The sequence below is a fragment of the Schistocerca gregaria genome, chromosome 7 (genome assembly GCF_023897955.1).
Source record: "Schistocerca gregaria isolate iqSchGreg1 chromosome 7, iqSchGreg1.2, whole genome shotgun sequence".
NCBI lineage: Eukaryota > Metazoa > Arthropoda > Insecta > Orthoptera > Acrididae > Schistocerca > Schistocerca gregaria.
Genome location: NC_064926.1, coordinates 411,825,791 through 411,846,225, shown reverse-complemented (window position 1 = coordinate 411,846,225; position 20,435 = coordinate 411,825,791). Strand labels below are relative to the sequence as shown.

General features: G+C 42.3%; 1 protein-coding gene across 1 annotated transcript in view; it reads right to left on the bottom strand.

Annotated features, from left to right (window-relative positions):
* Positions 1-20,435, bottom strand: part of LOC126281991 (lachesin-like) — a 1,255,045-nt gene that overhangs the window by 94,236 nt on the left and 1,140,374 nt on the right. The window contains exon 4 of the mRNA XM_049981377.1: positions 13,515-13,685. Within this exon, the coding sequence (XP_049837334.1) occupies positions 13,515-13,685 (171 nt within the window). The remainder of the gene's footprint in view (positions 1-13,514; positions 13,686-20,435) is intronic.

Below are 20,435 nucleotides of genomic sequence, written 5' to 3'. Positions count from 1 at the left end.
TTTTGGAAGGCAGATATAACATTACGGGTTGCATAAAACGACATCGGTAGGGGCAACTTAATCACCCTGTATGTTCGAATACATCTCATGCTGGCAACAAGTAATACCACATGTCCATATAAACTGTTTTGTTTTACACCGTTTAACTTCTTTTCTTTGTGCTCATGGAAACAAATAGTATACAATAACTCAAAATAGGCCTCGTGAGTTAGCATATTTTTCCACACACACATGCACACTTTCAAATGTTTCATAAGATTCGTGCCCAAGTAAATAAGACAACGATTCACTCTTCCATAATTATAGCATTTATATCCAGAAGAAGGAGGACCATGAAGTCAAAACATGGTTTAAGTGTTGCAACAATATGCGTTAAAGCGATCAAACACTTTCGAGCAATTTACAAAAATTAAGGAGGGCAGATAACCGTTGAGCTATGATTTATGAACGCTTAGGTGTAGTCTCTGTATAAATATTCACGTATGTAAAGCAGCCCCCTCAAGGAACACCTGAATGTAACCAAGATCATGCAAACGGCGCCGGAATGTTCTGGCTCGTTTCTGGTGTCATACGGTGTTCCGCTCAGCTCGACGGTCACTTTGTGCAGTAAAGGGACGGGGTAACGGCGTTAGTTTGTTGTTTAGTGGACAATTTCCTTTAAGTACTTCTCTCCGACTTCAAACTTCCCCCCTGCTTGGCATTAAAACTAGTCACGCGCTGCTGCCGCACCTTGCTGCTGTGTGGGTTTGCACGAGCTTCCAAGTTTCACACAGGTCGCAACAGTAGCATCGGCGTGTCAGTAAGGATACTACTTGAAGTATCTGAAGAGGAAATTCTAGAATCGCCTAAGAAATATGTTCAAGTATCGCCGTCTTTCGTAATTCACTGTGAGCATTTAATACTTTTCTTCATTAGGTACTACTGTATACCGTATGATTTCCTTAATAGTAAATTTGGAGTACCCATCGATTCAGTGGAGATGCTAGCCGCCGACGTCCTTAGAGGAGATTTGAAACGTCAGCTGTTTGTAAGCATACCAAAAACTCTCAAGAATATTTCCTATTGCTAACGGCACTGCAAACAGTCGTTTTCGACCGCGAAATATGTAGGAGTCAAAGTTCAGAGGGAAGGGGTGTGGTTTCATTTACGCCAATTTCTGCTACCCCCTACTGCCTTTTCGTGTCGATTCTGAACATCCTTGTGTCTGAAAGTTTTCCTCAGGTAGGGCTGTAACGTCGTTCCCATCCAGTGACACGTCATCGGTGGCGTTGGGCAGAGTTTTCATTAAATTAGGTGTCAGTGGGACATCATTAACCCACGTTAGGTGTCACATGATGTTCTGAGCACGTGGCGTTTTTTTATTTTTCCGCTTCTGTTAACACCGTACCCGAGGCTGTGGTTGCGGTGAGCCACGCTTCTGCTCCATTACAGAAGGAGGTTATGGCCACATTTACGTGAGTTTTCAAACATATGCGTCGCAATGAGAGACCTGTGGGGATTTGAAAAAGTGAACCTTTAATTCTGTTGTATAGTATATTTTCTCAGTTAATACGTAGGATCACAATTTCTTCGCTAGTTCTTACCTTCCTCCGGGATCCAAACTGATATTTCACTTCATCGACTTCCATCCTTCTGCACAAAATTGAAGGTACCAACAGCAGAAAGCGCTAACCTTCAGTTCAGTAGGCATTAGTTTGATGAAGTTTTGATAAAATTACGCTTTATCTACTGTTAGAGAACCCTTTCTACTGCATAAATTGTTTATCTTAGGGAGTATTTGTGTTCTTCTCTAACAATTTAACTAATCATACAACTTTCAGTATCAATGTAGCGTTTCTGTGGTTATATCTTTTTTTTGCCGACCCGTTCCATGCGTGTTAGTATAAGGCTACCATGGTTTGTTAAACTGATGACTCAGGAACACTCACAACTGTATTCATAACCCTTCTTTGATATGAAACTTCCTGGCAGATTAAAACTGTATGCCCGGCCGAGACTCGAACACTTTGATAATAGCACCATATCCATCTTTTAATGTCTGATGTATTTCTGCTGTATCACATAATCCACATACTAGGTGCAAGTGTTTTGTAAATAAACCTTTGTGCTGCACAGGCATTATGAAAGACAGTTTTACACACATGAATACATCCAAAAATCTATTAAACAACAAGACTTTGCTGCTACTACATCTGACTATTTAAAGACTACCAGATGAAGAATTTGTAGTCCAAACTATCTTTAAGAAAGTTACGTTGTACAGCGAGGTGATTGCGGTGTGTAGAAACATGTCAGTTTGAGCACGGTTGATTCTTCGAAGATTCTCAGTAATTCTGACTGAGTGTCGTCTACTCTAGGTGCCTTAACTCGACTTAGGGATCTGAGTGCGTTATCAGATTCAGTTCGTAGTATCATAGCTCACGTACCACCTTCACCTACTTATTTCTTCGTTCCCGTAATATTCACCTCGAGCCGTTGTATATATTCCTTCCACTATGTCTGCCCTTTTTTTCTTAGTTTTGGTTTGCCTCATGATCCCATGATCTACATACAACTGCTTCTTTTTCTTCCAAAAGTTTCTTTAATTCCTTCACAGGTGGCCTCTGCGTTTCCTCCAGGTTTACACTTCCTCCAAAAGCATTACTATTTTGTTACCTAGCACTTTCAGTCTGGCTCATTTTTTAAATTTAGTTTTCACTGTTTCACTTGCAGCGCTCAGTGAACACAACGAGCTATGATCCGTACACTGTACAGAAGCCCACGGCAGGATCAGCTTTTCCATTACTCGTCGTGGGGCTGTCTTTTACGTGGGGAAGGACGTCCTCTTCATGTCGAGTATGCAGCACTCCCGTAGAGAAGCACAGCCAAACTTCATAAAGTACCAGTTTCTCATAGCCACTGTTATAGTCGGGCGAAAATGTTACATGGTGTCGCATTACAATAAAGACTGATGACGGTACCCTCATCTCAGTTTGTGTGCTTTCCACAAAGCGGGATATTTTAAAATGATACGATCAATAAACTTATTTTATATCCAAAAGGTGGATTTCTGAGAATAGTTTCTTTATCAGAACATTATCTAGTAAATCGTCTGTAGAGCTTCTAGGAGCCTGTAACAGGAAATTTGAAACACCCAGTAGATTGAGTCCATGGCTCTGAGCACTATGGGACTTAACATCTGAGGTCATCAGTCCCCTAGAACATAGAACTACTTAAACCTAACTAACCTAAGGACATCACACACATCCATGCCCGAGGCAGGATTCGAACCTGCGACCGTAGCGGTCACGCGGTTCCAGGCTGTAGTGCCTAGAACCGCTCGGCCACACTGGCCGGCTGAGATTGAGCCATGCGGAATAGTTATATGTAGTATAAAAGTGACAGCAGACACAAAGAACGATACCTTATCGCTGTTATGCAATATAGGAACCTACCTACCGACCGATTTCTCTTCCTGAATGAATATTCTATTATAAATACAAGAGAACAGGGTGATGACGATGTTGTTGATGATGGTGATATAATTGGCCCTTTTGGCAGATACGTCTTTTAAAGTTTGGCATTGTCCAAACCTACAGATTTTCCGCCATCTTCTATAACAATTCGACTAATCATACAACTTGCAGTATCAATGCAGCATTTCTGTGGTTATTTTTTATTTATTTATTTTTTTTTTTTTGCCGACCCGTTCCATGCCTATTAGTATAAGGCTATCTTCTTCCTCCTCTAGCCCTCTGCAGGATCACCATTCCTTCTAGTGCATCCGTTATTAGAGAGCCTCCTGTTATCCAGTCCTAAAGGACTTCTATTCACTGTCACAGTCACCCGCTTAACCGACATTTGTCCGAGTTTGCCATTGCTGTTCTATAATTTACGGTTGTCTTTATCAGTTAGGAAACTAGAGTTCTTCAAATTGGTCGATTTTATAGATAATCGCCCACAGTGATCTGACCCGCAGGCTTGCTTGAACCGGACAGACTTAATAACTCTGCGAAACTATTGTCGGGCGTGAAACCACATCCTGCTTGTAGAACGGGGCACCCCGTCATCGACGTTACTACACTAGATGACAGATGGATGACAGATCTGATTTGTTAGCTACAAAATTTTGTGTCGAACCAAGTTAATCATGTATTTCTTTTCTCTAAGTAAAAATTAATTCTGGGTTCCTACACTTATCGGTGTGAAAGCTACATCGTGTTAGGTGTATAAGTGCAAATATTTTTTTGGTGACTGGGGACACTGTACTGAACAATATTGCATCAGTATTTACTTCATTTCAAGACTAATAGTTACAGTTAATTCAAGTAATATGTATTTAGGTTGGTTAGCACCTCGAAGTACATTTGACAAGAGTATGACAGTAATAACTACTTCCCATGGGCATCAAGGCAGGCATTGAAATATGGACACGTGTAGTCTATGTTTGCAAGGGTAGTAAATGTAATACTGTAAATAATGTGGGAAGACTGTTGGAGAGAAAAAGAACTAACTCTCAATAGTGGGTATGTATTAGGTTATGAGTGATCACAATAGCTGAAGTTATACTCCTAACAAGCTAAACAGTTTTATAAAAACAGATGAAAACAAATGAATCTTTAAGAAATAACATTGTACAGTGGGTTGGGAAAGTTGCTCTGCGCTGCACTACGGAGTAATAATGCATAATACGTTGGAAGCTCGAAACAAGTTTGGCAGAATTCTTTTTTCATATATACATGATTGTTTTTAATTCGTGATCGTTTTTCGAAACATTAAACTGTTCAGTTCAGTTAATGACCACTATTGAAGGCTGTGTGACTGCCTACATCAACAGCCTATATGTATGGCTACTCTCCAGTTCACAATTAAGTTCCTGGGAGAGAGTAAATCAAACCACCTTCATGCATTTTCTCTACCGTTCCACCTTCGAAAAGTGCTCGGGAATAAGAATATTGAAAACTTTTCGTGCGAGATCGATTTTCATTTAGTTTATTACGATTATTATTTCTCTTTATGCGGACGGCGCTAGGTATTTTTTTCACTCGGAAGAGGAACTTTGTGAAGAACATTTCGTGAAAAAATCCTGCAGCAACGAAAAAGCATCTCTGTTTAACGGCTGCCATCCGAACTTGCGTATCATGTCAGTGGCACTATTCCCTATTTCGTGTAAGTAGAAAATGAGCAGCCCATTTTTGAACTTTTTCAACATCTGGCGTCAGTACTGTCTGATGCACATCCTATACCACGGAGCAGTATTTCAGAAGCAGACCGACAAACGTCGTGAAGGCAGTCTCATTAGTAGATCTGTATCATCTAATTGCTTTGCCAATGAAGATCCGTCTTTGATTAACTTTCCCACGACATTGTCTATATGATAGTTTCAATTTAAGTTATTCGTCATTGTAATCCCAAAGTACTGGCTGATCAAAAAGTCAGCATAAATTTGAAAACTGAATAAATCACGGAATAATGTATATAGAGAGGTACAAATTGACACACATGCTTGGAATGACATGACAAAAGTTCAAAAGAGTCCGACAGATGGAGCTTCATCAGATCAGAATAGCAATAATTAGCATAAAAAAGTAAGGCAAAGCAAAGATGATGTTCCTTACAGGAAATGTTCAATACGTCCACCATCATTCCTGAACAATAGCTGTAGTCGAGGAATAATGTTGTGAACAGCACTGTAAAGCATATCTGGAGTTATGGTGAGGCATTTGCGTCGGATGTTGTCTTTCTGCACCCCTAGAAATGTCGATCGATCACGAAACACTTGCGGCTACAGGTAACCCCAAAGCCAACAATCGAACGGACTGAGGTCTGGGGACCATTGAGGCCAAGCATGACGAAAGTGGTGTCTGAGCACACGATCATCACCAAACGACGCACGCAAAAGATCTTTCACGCGTCTAGCAATATGGGGTGGTTATAATAAAACTTCATGTCATTCCAAGCATGTGTGTCAATTTCTACCTCTCTATCTACATTATTCCGTGGTTTATTAAGTTTTCTAATTCATACTGATCTTTTGATCACCTGGTAGTTAGTTAAATTGTTAGTCTTTAGATTTGCTGTAACAGTAATTTAGAGGCTTCCTTTTAGTATTCATGATAACGACTGTGCACATATCATTATTTAGAACAAATTGCCAAATTTCAAATCATACAGACATCATGTCTAAATCATTTTTGTTGGTTCTGATAATCTGATGACTTTACAAGACACAATACAAAAGTGTCATCTGCACACAATGTGAGGGAGCTGCTCAGAATACCTCATAAATCATTTATATAGATTAGGAACAGCAGAGAGGCCATATCATTTCCTTGGGGATCACCAGATATCACTTCTGTTTGATTCGATAACTTTCCATCAACTGTCACGAATTCTGGCTGTTGCTGTCGCCACAGCCGCCTACTGCAGCGGCAACACCGCAGACAGACTAGCGATGTGGACTGTCGACTCCGCTGCGAAGTCAGGGCGACGCAAGAGTGTTTACATGCAAGCACCGCAGTTGACAACAAATACGTAGGTGCGGCCATGCGGCTAACGTCCGCCAGAGGGTAACAACCAGAAGCAGAGGAAGGGTGATCACGTGTGTGCAATTAGTCCCGGAAATATTCTTTTTCCCAGAGATATATAAGCCGGCGCCTCTCCGTTCAGCGGGCAGTTCCCGACTCACCGAGTGTGCCGAGAAGATTGGCCGGTCCAGCGGTGTGCCACATGGACCATCGTCTCTTCCACAACGATTATGATACGTCGCTTCCGCAGTTTTGGGCTATCTATCAGCTGCTAGAGCCGTGTAATAGTCGAAGGGAACTCTGATTATGGAAATTAGTTGTTAATGCTTGATCCACAGAAGGAATCGTTTTTTATTTTTAGTTTTGAAGAGTGTGTTGCCGTTGGTAGTTTATTGTAGTTTCTTTAATAAAAAGCGAGTGTACAAAACGAGAGTAGATTTAGCACTGACCATTATGAAACGAAATACGCGTCCCGTCGCACAAGTGAGACGACAATTCGTAGGCACACAAATTGACTAAAAGCAGCTTGGGACGAACGGTGTCAAAAGCATTCTGGAAATCCAGAAATACGGAATCCATTTGTAATCCCCTCTCGATAGCATTTCTTTGTATGAATGAAGAGAAGTTACGTTTCACATTAATAAAATATTCTGAATAGGTTCTGATTATTTGTCAGTAGAACGCAGCAGATGTTTCGTGTTTGGATGTTCAATTAGTTTTTAAGGTGTGGTATTTTCAAATGGGGAATGTATTATTCTTGTTTAACACGTCTTCCGACAAGGTGGTGAATGCGCAGACTTGTTGCACGAAGCAGCTATTAAGAAATTCTCGGAACAGCTGTACCTCGTGGTGCAAACAGTTTGTCGATATATTGAGATATTCTGAGGATGAAGCTCAGTGTTTTTTGCCGAAGGAGTTGGAAGACTACGTAAAGGAAACGAATAGAAATTGTAGAATATTTCTGACTTTATGCAGAATAGGGGAGCTAAATCATTGCGTCAAGTAATGCAAGAAGGACATAAAACAGCGCATGAAGCGGTTACGTTAAGACAGAAAGTGTTACCATGTACAGTAACAGCAGTGCAAGAACTGAAATATGTCGATCATGCTAATGGTTTAGATCTGTTACTAAGTGGAATCCTATGGGGTTTTCTGGCGTCACTTCGGTGTACAAAATGCCTAGTTCTCCATCTGTGGCATTTTTAACGCACAATACAAACGATTAGTTAATGCAGTGTCGTCGAGCTGTGCTTGAAATACTAGCGCACGATCAGAAAACTGAAGTGTGCACAGACGTCCCCAGACGTTGCAGTACTGGAACCCCAGTTTCACTGACCAACCAAAGAAAGACGAAATAAACTATTCGCAGTTTGAACTAGGTAGCGCCACTGCACTAACATGTACCAACATTGTGCGTCATCTGTGGTAAATATTTTTGGTAACATGTCACCTAAAACGATGTATCTCTCTCGCGCTCGACGCAGCGTAATGGACCAGATATTTTTCTTTGGGAAGCAGGAAAATTTGTTGTGTACCGCTGTCGTCCACGCACGCTTTGTGAGTTAAGAACTGAAATAAGTTGGTACGTGAGGAGCTTATCACAATCTGATTTCCTGAGACAGTTTTCCAGTAAAATTAAGCGGGTTCGGGCACGAACAAAGAGTGTTCAAATGAAAACGCACGAAACGTTGTAACAATCAAAGCGTTTGAAACCTGTACATGCACCTCTTGGATAGTGCAATGAGACAGATAGGCAATGGAAGCATTCGTCCTCACCACCCCATAGAAATTCAAGGCTGTGCCCGCAGCAGGCAGGGTGAGTCTCACCGTCTTTTTCGACGTCTGAGGTCCGATGCTCATCGAAGTCCTCGAGGATGGAATTGCGTTAACAGTGCCGTGTTCTGTGAGACACTACATAGGCTACACAAGCCCATCAGGACCATAAGGCCTGTTCAAAACCGGTGGTAGGCAGAAAACGTCTTCCGAGATTGTCCTAAATGCATTCTCCGAAAATTATTTCGAGCAGTTAGTCCACGAATCCACGCGAATTGTAAATGGTTGCGGAAACACACTTGACCTCTTGGCCACAAACAATCCAGAGTTAATAGAGAGCATCATGACTGATACAGGGATTAGTGTTTACATGGTCATTGTAGCTACGCTCAATACCATTTCTTCCAAATCCATGAGAAACAAACGCAAAGTAATTTTATTTAAAAAAGCGGATAAAGTGCCACTAGAAGCCTTCCTAAAAGACAATTTCCATTCCTTCCGAACTGACTATGCGAATGTAGACGAGATGTGGCTCAAATTCAAAGATATAGTAGCAACAGCAATTGAGATATTCATACCTCATAAATTGGTAAGAGATGGAACGGATCCCCCGTGGTACACAAAAAAGGTCCGAACGCTGTTGCAGAGGCAACGGAAAAAGCATGCGAAGTTCAGAAGAACGCGAAATCCTGAAGATGGGCTAAAATTTACAGACGCGCGAAATTTGGCACGTACTTCAATGCGAGACGCCTTTAATAGGTTCCACAACGAAACATTGTCTCGAAATATGGTAGAAAATCCGAAGAAATTCTGGTCGTATGTAAAGTACACAAGCGGCAAGACGCAGTCAATACCTTCGCTGCGCAGTGCCGATGGTACTGTTATAGACGACTGTGCCGCTAAAGCAGAGTTATTGAACGCAGTTTTCCGAAATTCCTTCACCAGGGAAGACGAATGGAATATTCCAGAATTTGAAACACGAACATCTGCTAGCATGAGTTTCTTAGAAGTAGATACCTTAGGGGTTGCGAAGCAACTCAAATCGCTTGATACGGGCAAGTCTTCAGGTCCAGATTGTATACCGATTAGGTTCCTTTCACATTACGCTGATACTATAGCTCCCTACGTAGCACTCATATACAACCGCTCGCTCACCGATAGATCTGTACCTACAGATTGGAAAATTGCGCAGGTCGCACCAGTGTTCAAGAGGGGTAGTAGGAGTAATCCATTTAACTACAGACCTATATCATTGACGTCGGTTTGCAGTAGGGTTTTGGAGCATATACTGTATTCAAACATTATGAATCACCTCGAAGGGAACGATCTATTGACACGTAATCGGCATGGCTTCAGAAAACATCGCTCTTGTGCAACGCAGCTAGCTCTATATTCGCACGAAGTAATGGCCGCTATCGACAGGGGATCTCAAGTTGATTCCGTATTTCTAGATTTCCGGAAAGCTTTTGACACCGTTCCTCACAAGCGACTTCTAATCAAGCTGCGGAGCTATGGGGTACCGTCTCAGTTGTGCGACTGGATTCGTGATTTCCTGTCAGGAAGGTCGCAGTTCGTAGTAATAGACGGCAAATCATCGAGTAAAACTGAAGTGATATCAGGTGTTCCCCAGGGATGCTGTAATGTACCGTCTAGTAAGGTCATCCGAAGACCAGTATCAGCTGCAAAGCGATTTAGAAAAGATTTTTGTATGGTGTGTCTGGTGGCAGTTGACGCTAAATAACGAAAAGTGTGAGATGATCCACATGAGTTCCAAAGGAAATCCATTGGAATTCGATTACTCGATAAATAGTACAATTCTCAAGGCTGTCAATTCAACCAAGTACCTGGGTGTTAAAATTACGAACAACTTCAGTTGGAAGGACCACATAGATAATATTGTCGGGAAGGCGAGCCAAAGGTTGCGTTTCATTGGCAGGACACTTAGAAGATGCAACAAGTCCACTAAAGAGACAGCTTACACTACACTCGTTCGTCCTCTGTTAGAATATTGCTGCGCGGTGTGGGATCCTTACCAGGTGGGATTGACGGAGGACATCGAGAGGGTGCAAAGAACGGCAGCTCGTCTTGTATTATCGCGTTACAGGGGAGAGAGTGTGGCAGATATGATACACGAGTTGGGATGGAAGTCATTACATCAAATACGTTTTTCGGCGCGGCGAGACCTTTTTACGAAATTTCAGTCACCAACTTTCTCTTCCGAATGCGAAAATATTTTGTTGAGCCCAACCTACATAGGTAGGAATGATCATCAAAATAAAATAAGAGAAATCAGAGCTCGAACAGAAAGGTTTAGGTGTTCGTTTTTCCCGCTCGCTGTTCGGGAGTGGAATAGTAGAGAGATAGTATGATTGTGGTTCGATGAACCCTCTGCCAAGCACTTAAATGTGAATTGCAGAGTAGTCATGTAGATGTAGATGTAGATGTCTTCTCATGGAGGGATTGAGTCCGCTCCACGATAACACGAGTCTACATGTCTCTACGTTCAAACAGCAAAGTGTAATGGCCAAGTTCAAGAGGAATTCAAATGAGCATCTTTGATACAGCCCGAAAGTGTTGGTCACCCTGCGACTTCTGTGTGCTGGTCACCTAAAGAAACACCTCAAATCGAAGAGCTACAACAGAGACGATGAACTTAGGGACTTGCTCCTGTCATAGCCACACGAATACTGGGAACAGGGAGTTCTTCGCCTCGTGGAACAGTGGATAGCTGCGCTCAGGCCTCTGGTGATTATATTTAACTAAGGACTGTAACTGTAACTGTACTCACAGTGCCGGCCGCGGTGGTCTCGCAGTTAAGGCGCTCAGTCCGGAACCGAGCGACTGCTACGGTCGCAGGTTCGAATCCTGCTTCGGCCATGGATGTGTGTGATGTCCTTAGGTTAGTTAGGTTTAAGTAGTTCTAGGTTCTAGGGGACTGATGACCACAGATGTTAAGTCCCATAGTGCTCAGAGCCATTTTTGTACTCACAGTGTTGTTTTGTACCTTTTCTTTCGATCACCCCTGATATGCCCGCCCGTCTACGTCATTTCCAGCATACGTTGAAACCAACCAGCAACTCTCCGAACATATTGTATTTCACAAGCTACAACATGGTGCTGAATGGAACAGTGACCGGAAAATGTAAAATATTTTTTTTTTAATTTCCGGTCTGTAGTCACAAACTTACAGGTTCTTAGACTACTGGTTTCGATCAGCAATGACCATCTTCAGATCTGCAGAAAAATAAGGGAAAAAAACAAAAGCAACTAGTGGATTATCTACAGATTAAAATAATAAAATAGGCCATGGTGACAGGTGGTACTGACGCAAACTTGAAAATTGAACAACTTAAATATGACGAGGCATCTCTGTTACATATACCGGGTGATCAAAAACTCAGTATAAATTTGAAAACTGAATAAACCACGGAATAATGTAGATAGAGAGGTACAAATTGACACACATGCTTGGAATGACATGGGGATTTATTAGAACCAAAAAAATACGAATTTTCAAAAAATTTCCGACAGATGGCGCTTCATCTTATCACAATACCAATAATTAGCATAACAAAGTAAGACAAAGCAAAGATGATGTTCTTTACAAGAGATGCTCAATATGTCCACCATATTTCCTCAACAATAGCGGTAGTCGAGGAATAATGTTGTGAACAGCACTGTAAAGCATGTCCGGAGTTATGGTGAGGCATTGGCGTCGGTTGTTGTCTTTCAGCATCCCTAGAGATGTCGGTCGATCACTTGCCACTTCCCTTGGGAGGCCAAGTATGACGAAATTAGCTGATGAGCACACGACCAGAAAAAAAAGTTCAACTATGTGTGAAATCTTATGGGACTTAACTGCTAAACTTACACACTACTTAACCTAAATTATCCTAAGGAAGAACACACACACCCATGCCCGAGGGAGGACTCGAACCTCCACCGGAACCAGCCGCACAGGCCACGATGACTGCAGCGCCTTAGACCGCTCGGCTAATCCAGCGCAGCACACGATCATCACCAAACGATGCGCGGAAGAGATCTTCCACGGTTCTAGCAATATGGCGTGGAGAGCCTGGTTCTAATGAAACAGCATGTCATCCCAAGCACGTGTGTCAATTTTTACCTCTCTATCTACATTATTCCTCGGTTTATTAAGTTTTCCAATTTATACGGACTTTTTGATTAACCGGTATGGTCCTAATAGACTGGATTCAAAGTGGCATCGTAAAATACTAAACACGAAATGAACAAGATTCATGCACTGATACGGTGTTTTATGATTTTCTTATAATGGCGTGCCTCATGGTACAAGGGATCTTCTAGCGGTCGATTTCCTCTGACCACTTCTCGCCTATGCGGCGTTCTGGCGGTAACGCCGACCGAAGGTGCTGATTGTTTTATGCAGTTTGTTTTCTAATTTCTATATTATTCTGTGTGTTCCGAAAGCTGTTTCGGCCATTATCTAAAACATCACCACTAGAGTGTATCAGATTTACTGTCACTTTCCGGTTTCCTTTTGAGCAATTTATCTTTTGTCGCGTTTTAAGTTATTGCATGTTATCAGTATAATGATTTTTGCACCTTGTCAGCCCACTGCAGACTTTACTGATTGTATACGTCTTTTTATTTTACATCGAACAATTACCGCTGAAGAATGTGTGTACGCCTACAGTAGCGTCATCTGGTGAGTTCCCGACAGAAACATTTTGTGATTGCTGTACGACAAGATTAAAACTGTGTGCCCGACCGAGACTCGAACTCGGGACCTTCGAGTCTCGGTCGGGCACACAGTTTTAATCTGCCAGGAAGTTTCATATCAGCGCACACTCCGCTGCAGAGTGAAAGTCTCATTCTGCTGTACGACACTTTGTTTGGAACAGCAGCGTGGCTGACTAGACGACTCTTGTGTATTTTATAATTTAAAAAGCACAGTTTTTACATGCATGTTAGTAACACATGTCTGCATGGTCTATTTTATTCTTTTAAGCTGTTGATAAGCCAGTAGTTGTAGTTATTTTTTTTTTATTTTGCTGCACATCTGAAGATAGTCATTGCTGACCAAAACCAATAGTTTGGGGAGAACAGGGTGACCACAGACGTGAAATAAAAGAAATTTATCGCGTATTTTGTAGCGAAGATGTTAGTTGTAGCTGTAAATGGCAATCGGAAGAGGTAACGCCACAGCGCTAAGACCCCCACTGCAGAGCGATTGGCGGGGCTGAGGGTACTCACGCTTGGCCACCTCCCTGGGCCCGCTGCGGATCAGCATCGGCTCGCCGTCCTCGCGGCGCCACACGACGCGCGGCGCCGGCTTGCCCGTGGCCCGGCACACTAGCGTCGCGTCGTCGCCCTCGCGCACCGTCACGTCGGAGCTCGTCGCGTCGTCCACGATGTCGGGCGGAACTGTGCCCAACACAAAACACGGCCACCGTGAGACACCTGCTGGTCAGTCCCGATGCGTACTGCGGCGACAGCAGCGCACCAAGCAGCAAGTAAATGTCTTTTGTTTTGACTCTGGGTTAATAGTCTTTTAAAAAAAAAATAGTTTTCAACAGTAATAAGAAAAGAGTAGGTAAGATAATGGTTGAGTCAGTACATGCAATGGATCAGAACTATGGACCTTAAATTCGGATCTCAAAAGAAGATTAATTGTAGTGGGAATGGATTATTTGCGTAGGAGTGACAGAACATCACGAATCGAAAGAAAAAATAATGATGATGCAGGAGCTGGAATGAAGGCAATTGATACAGTGATAGACAGAATTGAAGGACAATCATTAAAATGCTACATATCATGAGAATGCCATATCTTCGGTGGCCAATGATAGTTTATGAACGGAAACCATCCGGCAAACGTAAGTGCGGACGACCACGACGTTCTTGGACAGTCCACACAAATGGAGTAATCGCACATCGCAGCATCGAGAAGGAAGTTGCGCTGAATAAAGAGGCTTGGTGGAGGATAACAGGAATACAACAAGATCTTGTTATTAATTAATCTTCGTATCGATTAATCCTGTAATAGTAAATAACTTTGGGTTACAAGGACCACACAACCACCACAGTTGTAAAGTGCCAATGAAACCTAATCGAAAGAAAGCAGTATGGCACAAAATTACGAAGTTAGCAGATAAACACACTCTTAATGTAAAGTGTAAGCGCAATTAGATAAACACCAGACCGTCGACCGCATTGATGACAATGACTTTGGCAGAGAACTGCAAACAGCAATATACAGCAACATTATGACAGACATGCATATGATCATATAGTCAAGGACAAAACAAGAAAAGGCTAATGAAGTACATCATACAGTAAGTACAACAACAGCTGAAAACAGAATAAGAAATAACATCATACAACAATGTGAGAAGTTTGGCATGCCGACAGGCGTACTTAAAAGAAAAGTCAAAAATGACAAACACAGTATATTCAACGGTACAAACAATAGTGTTGGTACGACAGTGACATAAAATGTACAAGAGAGCAATAATTAAAATGTAACATGCAAATAGAGGTCTGTATACAAATTAAAACACAAAATTGCGCACCCTATTGCAAACCGGGGTGATGCCATCAGAAAATGAAGACTTCGGGATATCATACATTCAATATGGATGCCGGGAGCTTTTAAATAGTCTGCGAGCAAGTTATATTTATCAAAACGGTAGAATAAAACAGGAACACTGCTAGGCAGGAGGTAACTAGCAAATTTCTTATGCAAGTCCTACTCTGCAGTCGTATATGTGGAACATGGCAATATAATGTGGTTATGATCCCCTACTACCGTTGTGTCCTTAGCGCAGTGTCCAGACGTGGTAATTTTCAAATGACATACGTGCGCGGGGTAACATCCGTGTCCAGCCTCATGCGAATAAGAGAAGTCGCATGACGTCTACCAAGCGGCACCGAGGCGAACCATGCTCGAGAATTGATGTAAGGTTGCATGGAAAGTAAGCTGGGCTCTCTGAAAGACCAACTTTGGTTACAACTAACACGTAGAGTCGCGACAATCCAGCTGATAATTTTAAGTACACTGCGACAACAATGCTGGAAATGTCCACTACGGTACACTGTTGATATTCAGTGAAATGGAACACTATCTACATATACATAAACGCTCTACACACAACTACGAAGTGCGTGACATAGTGTACCACATATTAGTGCTCCTTCCCGTTTATATCAGGTGTGGAGCCTGTAACGGAATTGATCAATAACTCATTTATTTATTTATTTCGGTACGCTTACAGGATCAGGATAAGAATTGTTGGCTAAACGTCATAAATTTACCATACGATACAGGCAAGTTCAAAATTGCAATATCTTTTACAGCGACGTCAGTACAATAATTTTGCACACTTAGATACAGAACATATGTTTAAATATGGATCTAACAAAAATAAAATTAATTTGATTATGTTCAAAAAAAACTTAATTATCCCTCTTATATTGGGTTTATTTAGAAATTTATTTATTCTCTTGTAATTCTATTTAAAATCATCGACATTAAAACTGTTAATTATAGGCCTTTAAAATAATTGCCAAGAAAACATCATTAATAAATAGCTCATTTGCTATGGAAAATAACTTCTTTGATACACGTATCATATTTGTTCTTGTTTACGAGTTGTGGGTCACTTATATTAAATTAATTAATTTACGTAAATACTATCTGGACATTAAAGGATTATTTCGCAACTTTTCGTTTAGATTTTGAAATTAATATTATTTTTTATTTCCAAGTTGTTATATTTAGTCGGCGAAAACTTGATAAACAGAGTCAGTCGTATTGCATTCTAAGTTTCATACATATTTCAGTGCTCAAATTGCAGTGTCTCATAACGAAGAGAAGTAAATGCGTTTTGTGAAAATCAATACGTGCAACATGTTGTTTCAAAGCACGCACTTAACAAAAAAGAAATAAGCTCTACTCCTGCAAGTAGAAATGTACCACTTGTTGTTGAACCAACAAACATATCAAAGTACACTGAATGATGACTGTAAGTTAAGTAATGAAAGTTATTGAAGTATGTTATCACAATCTGTACTTTGTCAATAGTTCACCTCCGCTTGTATTTGATGGAATTTTTTCCTTTCGAGAGTACTGAAGGCGTGATCTGTTTTATTTGCTAAAAAACAGCACCACGTCTGTTTACATAAGCTGGACATATTCTAAACATTGAAGAGCCACTTTAGGCGTCTACGTTACTAACTGAGCACCGAAAAAGACAAGCGTACGCCAAGTGTCCGCAGACATTTGGATTTTCTGCTGTCTGTGAATGCAGATTCATCACAAACCAGTTCGAGAGCGAACAGTGCGAAGGGAATCAGTGGAACTTGTAATTTGGCGTCGTGTATCTCGAAGACACCATTCTTCACAGGAGCGCAAACCTACACACGTTTAATGGGCCAAATAACAGAGAAACTCAAGATTAGCTAACTGGAGGAATGTCCTGTGGTCCGACCAGTCGTGATTCTGCCTCGTTAAATGATGTAAGGCCTCGAGTACTCCAGCAGTTAAATCTGACATCACAGGCTCACTTTGCAGAGGGTGGAGTTCAGACCGGAGATGGTTCTGTGATTTTGTCCTTCCATGACTTGGGCTCACTCATTCAGATTTCGTGAACGTGATACAGGATTAGTGAACTACGACTCCCGCTGTTAATATGTTCTTAACTGGAGTCCACAGTCGTTTCGGCCTTCTCTTCCAGGTCATCTTCTAGGAGACCTGAAAATATGTAGTATAGCGCATATACAGCACCTCTAAGACCCTTCAGGAGCATTTTCTCTTCTGCTTCAACAGAAACCTGCAATTTCGGTTTTGCAGTGCGTAGCAGGAGGCAGACAAACAATACTGCCTATCGCGTGACCATTCGATAGAGTGATCTCGAATTAATCAAGTGCGATACGTGTTTTATCGATATGTATCAAGATGGACGTTAAAAGAAGAAGAATAACCAGTATTCCAGCAGCGACAGTTGCACCCGAGTCAGCGCTGACTGCTACCGCCATCCAACAGTGCTGCTGTCTTGTTGTTGGACTACAGATTGTTCTTCGTGTTTTAGTGTCCCTTTTATAGAGACGAAACTAAATTCCGTCCGAACAAGCCTTGGAAGGTATAACGGTACCGACCGTCCGCCGTGTAATCCTCAGACCACAGGCGTCACTGGATGCGGATGTGGATGTGAAGAGCCATGTGATCAGCAAACCGCTCTCCCGGCGTCGTCAGTTTTCGTGAGCGGAGCTGCTACTCCCATATCAACTAGCTCCTCAAATGGCCTCACAAGGGCTGAACGCACCGCAATTGCAAACAGCGTGCGGCAGACCGGATGGTCACCGAGCAAAGTGCCAGCCCAGCGACAGCTCTTTACTAAGGTGATCTCACCTGAACCAGTGTTACCACTGCGGCAAATCTGTTGGCCTTTAATACACACAGATAAAACAAATACCGTACTAAACTAATTTGAGACCGCTCTGTGGAATGGTTAGCTAAAATACCGTTTTAAAAATAATTTTATTTGTTACGGGATATTAAGTGACACTTTCCGTCGACAATGGGATTCGTAGTATTCCTTTGGACTGACTCCAACAACATATTGCGAAAACGAAATAAAAAATATCTGCCGAAAAATCAGAGAAAAATCGCCTGACGACCGTTAAGAGACTCCCGTTGTAAATCGCCTACGTAATATGACACGAGAAACTAAATTTACATGCGGGAAGGATAAGTACAGCAAAAACAGTCTCACATTGTAATGTCTTGAAGGAATCTGAAATGATTACGAAAGTATAAGGCCGATCAAAAGTTTCCAGAATCCGTATGTCAATCAAGCAGAATTGCAGTGAGCATTGAGTCTATTATCTTGCCGACGCATTAGTTTAAGGATATTCATCTGATAGAAAACCGTGTCGTGCTGCGTAAAGAGGTCCATAACTGCCTGCTGCAGATCCTCATTCGACAGAAATCGTCGACTACTTTAGGCCTTTTTTAAGGGATCGAAGACGTTGTAAAGACATGAGGAGAGACTATCGGGCCGTGGCTCTAGTGTCTCCAATCGAGTTTGCGATATGCGGACGTATGTTATCATGAAGCAGCATGTAACTTGGCGCACCATTCTACAATGATAGGTTTCGACATATGTACTACCCCATGCACAGACTTAATTCTCCGTTGAATGTCTACCGGTGATTGTCTTCCGACAGGCAAGAAAGGTGTAACAGTAAGTTGGTTCTGTTTCACCGCATTTAGTGACAACTTCGCCACAGTTCACGTCTCCGAATTTACCGCACCCACGTCGCGTATGAAACCAAACCCTCTCGTACTTTTCGGTGCTTATATACCCGCAGTGTAGTAGCGCTACCTTGAATATGCGCTGCAGCAACACCCTCAATCGGAAACTTTTTGATCGCCCGTTATTAAAGCCGGGTGGATTTAAACATGGAGAAAATAAATGGACCTGTTGTTTATTTTAACATTCCCAGTAACCAAACGTCGCCCTTCCTCCTATATCTTTATTAATAGTGTCGACACGTCCATTTTCCAAGACGACAGCCGTCATTTCCTAATGGTTGCACATATACGTACCTGGAGTGGTGAGTGTTTCCGTGCCCTTACTGAGCCTTGAACTCATCCCGTCCTAAAGCCACAGATAAATATGTGGTAATTGTTGGAACAGTGCGTGAAACTTAGCAATCAACATGTCTGATATTTGTTTCCTCTATGACGTTTAATCATTAGTGAGCAACCTCAGGAGGATATAGCATACCTGATGGAAATTGTGGGCTGTCAACTTTGCCGCATCGGGGCTACAATCGAGTCATTAGGACGTGTTGCACTTTATTAGCGTGATGTCCTCTGGGGGGGGGGGGGGGGGTGACTCATGTTTTGCCCAGTAGGCGTTTGTGGCAAGGCGTCACCCACAGTAGTTGCGCGAAGAAGTGGCGGCCTGGGATGTCGGTGGTGAGAGACAGTGGTGGGACGCAGAGCAGAGCACGTGTGCGCAGCTGGCGGCCATTAAGCAGCCACCAGGCGGCTGGCGGGTCGCGTTGCAGCACTTAGCGTGCCTCTCGGTTACTCGCCGCTCCAGATGTTTTCTGCAGGCGCCACCAACGCCCACGCCGTCGGCGCTCGTTTGCGTCTCAGTCGCCGAGACTCTCCCCCCGCTGCCCCTGTGCCGCTTTGCACAACACGCGATTCCCTCTGTCTTTCAATGCCCCATGGTGTCCCATCTTCCACATTAGTAGGATCTCGTGGCATCCACCCGGGGTAAGTAGTCTAATTACATAAATTTTCGGCGCTGCCTGATTATCGCAATAGTTTCACTGACGTGAAGAAATTTTAATATATCTATAACGAAAACGGCTGTAGAGTCCTGTACCTCAAACGGAAAAAGCAAAAACCTTGTAATATAATACTATTGCCCAACTGTTCTCCATTTATTAAATGGTTCAAATGGCTCTGAGCACTATGGGACTTAACTTCTGACATCATCAGTCCCCTAGAACTTAGAACTACTTCAACCTAACTAAACTAAGGACATCACAGAGATACATGTCCGAGGCAGGATTCGAACCTGCGACCGTAGCGGTCGCGCGGTTCCAGACTGTAGCGCCTAGAACCGTTCGGCAACCCCGGTCGCTCTCCATTTATCAGTCCATGTGTTAAGGCATCATATATCAATCTGAAAAAAAGACTGCGCCCCGTACAGGCCATGAAGGCCCCATGGTACCGACCGGCAGCAATGTCGTCCTTAGCCCACAGGCGTCACTGGATGTGGTTATGGAGGGGCATGTGGTGAGCACGCCATTCTCCAGGTCACATGTCAGTTTACGAGATTGTATTAAGTTGAAATGTAAGTAAAAATTACGTATGGGTTCCTTTTATGTAGTAAAAATTTAACACTTGTTAGCAAATATAATCAAAAGATACGGTAATTTATATCATATATTTTGGATCTCGCAAACTCCCTCGCCAAAATTTATAGTTGAACTATCAATGTATACAACTATGTGCTTTCGGAACTCACAGAGATAAACACAGATTCACTCGCACTTGTCGGTGTTTTTCTTCACATTTCCGTTTTTTAAACAGTTTTAAACGAGAATAACTACAGCTGATAAACACGCATATGATATGCCGAGCTGTCACTC